The following is a 3760-nucleotide window of genomic DNA, read 5'->3' on the forward strand; positions in this document are numbered from 1 at the left end:
GACAGAAAAAAGAAAGAAAATAACAAACGATCAGTTCAGGGGTTTGAGAAAATATGGGAATCAGGAAATTGTCTCTATAGCAAACTGAAAGATTGTTGTTCTCTACTTAAACAAACACTTTAGATTTGGATGCATAAACACCTAATTTTATTTCAGTGTTAAACTCTGTTTAAAGTACTGGATTCTAATTAAAAATGTCTCTGGATCTTAACTGGTTGATAATTTTCTTTATTCTGATCCTGCTGATTTTCAATTGGTTACCGTTGGTCTATGACACAAAATCCACCCCGAAATAATATGACGATTGTGGTTTTACGTAATATGATATAAGGACAATTGGAGGTTAAAACGTCTTTAAAACATTTTAAAAAGCAGCTAGTTATTTCGTTCTTACCGATTTCCTTAACTTTGAGGGAAATCAGACCGTCGTCTATGTAGACGTGGCTCCCGACCTCAACCACCTTGGTGATGTTTTTGTAGTCGAGCCAAAGATTTTTCTCATCACAGTTCTCCTTGTACTGATCGTCGATAGTGACCTTGATGGTTTCTCCCCTCTTCAGCTCCACTTCAGCAGTTCCACTCTGAGGAAGACAGAAAAAAAAAAGCCATTACAGTTATGAGTCCTCCATAAATCAAACCACTGCCTCCTGTTATCTGCAGAGAACTCACGCCCTTGATGAGACCGGTCCTAATTTCTGGTCCCTTGGTGTCCAGAGCGATGGCCACTGGCCTGTAGTCAACAGATCCAGGCCCAAAGCTCTCAGTCGCATCCCGGATATTCTTGATGGTCTCTGCATGGTACTATGGCATAAAAAGATGTCACAACCCTTAGAATCTCTGTAAAAATTACTGGATTTAAATAAAATAAAAAAAATAATAATACTAAGGTTTAATTTGTGCAAACAAAAGCTTGTCTCCAAATATGCTCCATTCCCAAACAGCCAAACGAAGCAACAGGTGCTCATATTGTGAGGCGGCTACAAAATGAAATACAGTTAGCAAAGCTGCAACATATTTTTAGCACAGGACCCTCAGCTCTGCTGTGCTTTAAATACACAAAATGACCTTAAAGGTGAACAATTCAAATTCCTGCTGTAAAAAATACCAAAACTGCAACAACTATATTAAAGTATAACATGCAAAAATTAGTCTTAGACCTGAAACAGCGAACACAGATTACGGTTTTCCTTTCCTACATGCTCTCCTCTACTGCTGTCGCTGTGAGGTTTCCTATTTATAGCTGCAATGACAACTGCAACAACAACGAGACAGAGGTCACAGCTATCTATCTATCTCCTTCTCTCCACACCAAGAAGTCGGTTTTCATTTTCCAAAGGGAAGATTATTCACTAACCTGAACATTTGGTATTTTTTCTCGAATTTAATCCATCAAGGCTGAGCTGCAGTTTTAGGCGTTACTAAAAGGGCTGCAGTTAACCTTTAAAGACCCCAGACATAATTCTGGATCTCCTCTCAGGTGACAGTCATCGGGGTCGTGACTTTTAAAGGTAAGAGGTCGGGAAGTTAAGGTCAGCCGCTGACCAACCAAAGAGTTTTCAACCTAAGATGCAGGCAGGGTGCTGAGGGGTCAACTATAAGCTGGGGGATCATGTTACCGACTGTGGAAATGTCAGCCTGATTCACTGAAACACATGGCTGACAACCTGCGGCTGTAGCTGCACCAGGCCGGTTGAGCGACTCATTTAGGATGTTTTATCAGCGTAAAGCTTTAAAAATCACTCACTTCATGTGTCCCATGAGAGAAGTTCATTCTTGCAATGTTCATCCCAGCCTTGATCATTTCCTTGGCTGTCTCCACAGCTCGGGATGCAGGTCCTATAGGGAACATTTGGGTTAATGTTATACAGAGGAATCAGCAGAGCATCTGTGCATCGGGGCAAAGCGTCTGACCGATTGTGCAGATGATGCCGGTGTTGCGAGACACGGCCGGTTCAGAGTCGATGTCCAGCAGGCACATGTGCTCAATGAAGGTGTCGGCCATGGCGGCTTGCAGCTGCTGGGTCTGCATGATGCTGGAGCCGGCGTCTTTTGCCTTAGACATGATTGGATCGGTGTCTGCAGGGAACGTCCTGCGGAGACAGAGGAAGGAGTGTGTGACAGCCTGAGGATTGTTTACAAACAAACAATATGAAAAGCAAAACAAACTAACAACATTAAAAATCTGTCTTTAAAAACGTGCATTCTGATAATCGCTTCGTGTCTCATTATATATGGCTCTCTAGTTAGAAAAAAGAGGTGGAAAAAGAAAGAAATTAGAAAATAGCTTGTTCAAAGGGCAGAAACAAATACAGCATGCTCCTGCTTCACAGTTGTTTCTGTGCAACAGAAAAAGGTCCAAAACTAAACTAAACTTCAAAAGGCCAAATAATAACAGTTTTTCCTGCAGTTAGGCTGCAATAATAGTTGAAAAACAGCAAATTAATTTATAATGCTAATAAGGGTCATCAAACTGTCACATATCACTATTTTCCCAGTTTGAAATCATCAAACAAATATAGTTTGACAGGAAACAAATTTCATTAAACTAATATTTCACAAAAAGAAATACATCAACTTTTTAGATTTAAATATCAATTCATCAAAGCATATTGAGCACGTGGTGTGAACAGGTTTCCAAAAGGTCACTGTACTAAAAATACAGCAAGCAGCCATTACTCCATCATGACAAAGTTTACTTGCTTTAAAAAAAGGTATTTGTTAAAAATTTCCTTGTTTTTCATTTAATAAAGAAACCTGCTAAGATGATATGTTAACATTTACAAAAGAAAAAAAACAATAATTTAAATAATAATAACAATAAAAATGTGTATTAGCCCATTACTGTAATAAAAGTCTATATATATATAAATATATGTAAGACTATCTTTGTTGTCTTTAATTTGTTGTTCTAAATGTATATTTTCAGAATAGAAAATATAAAAAAGTTTTCCATGTATAATAACGCATGTATGACAAAGAAAACAAGTTTAAATCAAGGCTGTTAGAAGCTGTTGTAAGTTTTAATTCCCTGTAATTTTGCTTACCTACTGGGTGAACTTTGCAGGGGATCAAGGCGCCGCCCTCCCCGCTGCAGCGCGTGCCTTTTATCCTCACAGGGACTATTTTCTTGTGCGCATGCATTTAACAGCCGCCGGACAGCGCGCGCTGCAGTCCACCTGTCATGGATGAGGTGACCGTTTGGTGTTGGATGTCATTTATTTAGTTTGAGTTAATGTCGAGTCCGGTGGCGTTTGGGTGCGATCTCTCTCACTGTGACCAATAAGACACCAGCTTTTTTTTTTTTTTTTTTTTACCATTAACTTTTGCAGAAACGTTTCTAACATCTTGATTGGCTGGTGTTTATTGACGTAACGATCGAATAAATCCGTTTTCTTTTAAAATGATTACAGTTTTTATTTGCTATGTTCTATCTTCTGTATAATCAGTGGAAGTGTTGTAGCAGTATAATGGGATAGCACTGCTAGGCTGCCCTGCAAGGCAAGGCAAGGCAAGGCAAAGGTATTTGTATAGCACAATTCAGTACAAAGACAATGCAAAGTGCTTTACATGATTAAAATACAGGAAGATAAAACAGAATCAAAGCAAGTAGGAAAAAATAAAAAACAAATAAAATAAAATAAAAAATACAGAAACAAAAAAAGAATATTAAAAAATGTTGGATTAAAGAAAATATGTTCCAGTTGAACTGTTTAACTAAAATAGTAGAAGGCAATCCTAAACAAATGTGTTTTTAGTCTTG

At 38.3% G+C, this 3760-nt stretch overlaps 1 protein-coding gene across 1 annotated transcript in view; it reads right to left on the reverse strand.

Annotated features, from left to right (window-relative positions):
- LOC107096720 (pyruvate kinase PKM-like) overlaps positions 1-3196 on the reverse strand; it is a gene marked incomplete at its 3' end in the record, with an annotated part of 17363 nt that extends 14167 nt beyond the window's left edge. The window contains exons 1-5 of the mRNA XM_015393499.1: positions 3045-3196; positions 1912-2090; positions 1745-1836; positions 670-801; positions 395-581 (exon numbers count right to left, since the gene is read on the reverse strand). Coding sequence (XP_015248985.1) covers positions 395-581; positions 670-801; positions 1745-1836; positions 1912-2062 — 562 coding nt within the window. The remainder of the gene's footprint in view (positions 1-394; positions 582-669; positions 802-1744; positions 1837-1911; positions 2091-3044) is intronic.
- Between the last annotated feature and the right edge of the window lie 564 nt (positions 3197-3760).

This window comes from Cyprinodon variegatus, unplaced genomic scaffold (genome assembly GCF_000732505.1).
Source record: "Cyprinodon variegatus isolate N-32 unplaced genomic scaffold, C_variegatus-1.0 Scaffold645, whole genome shotgun sequence".
Taxonomy (NCBI): Eukaryota; Metazoa; Chordata; class Actinopteri; order Cyprinodontiformes; family Cyprinodontidae; genus Cyprinodon; species Cyprinodon variegatus.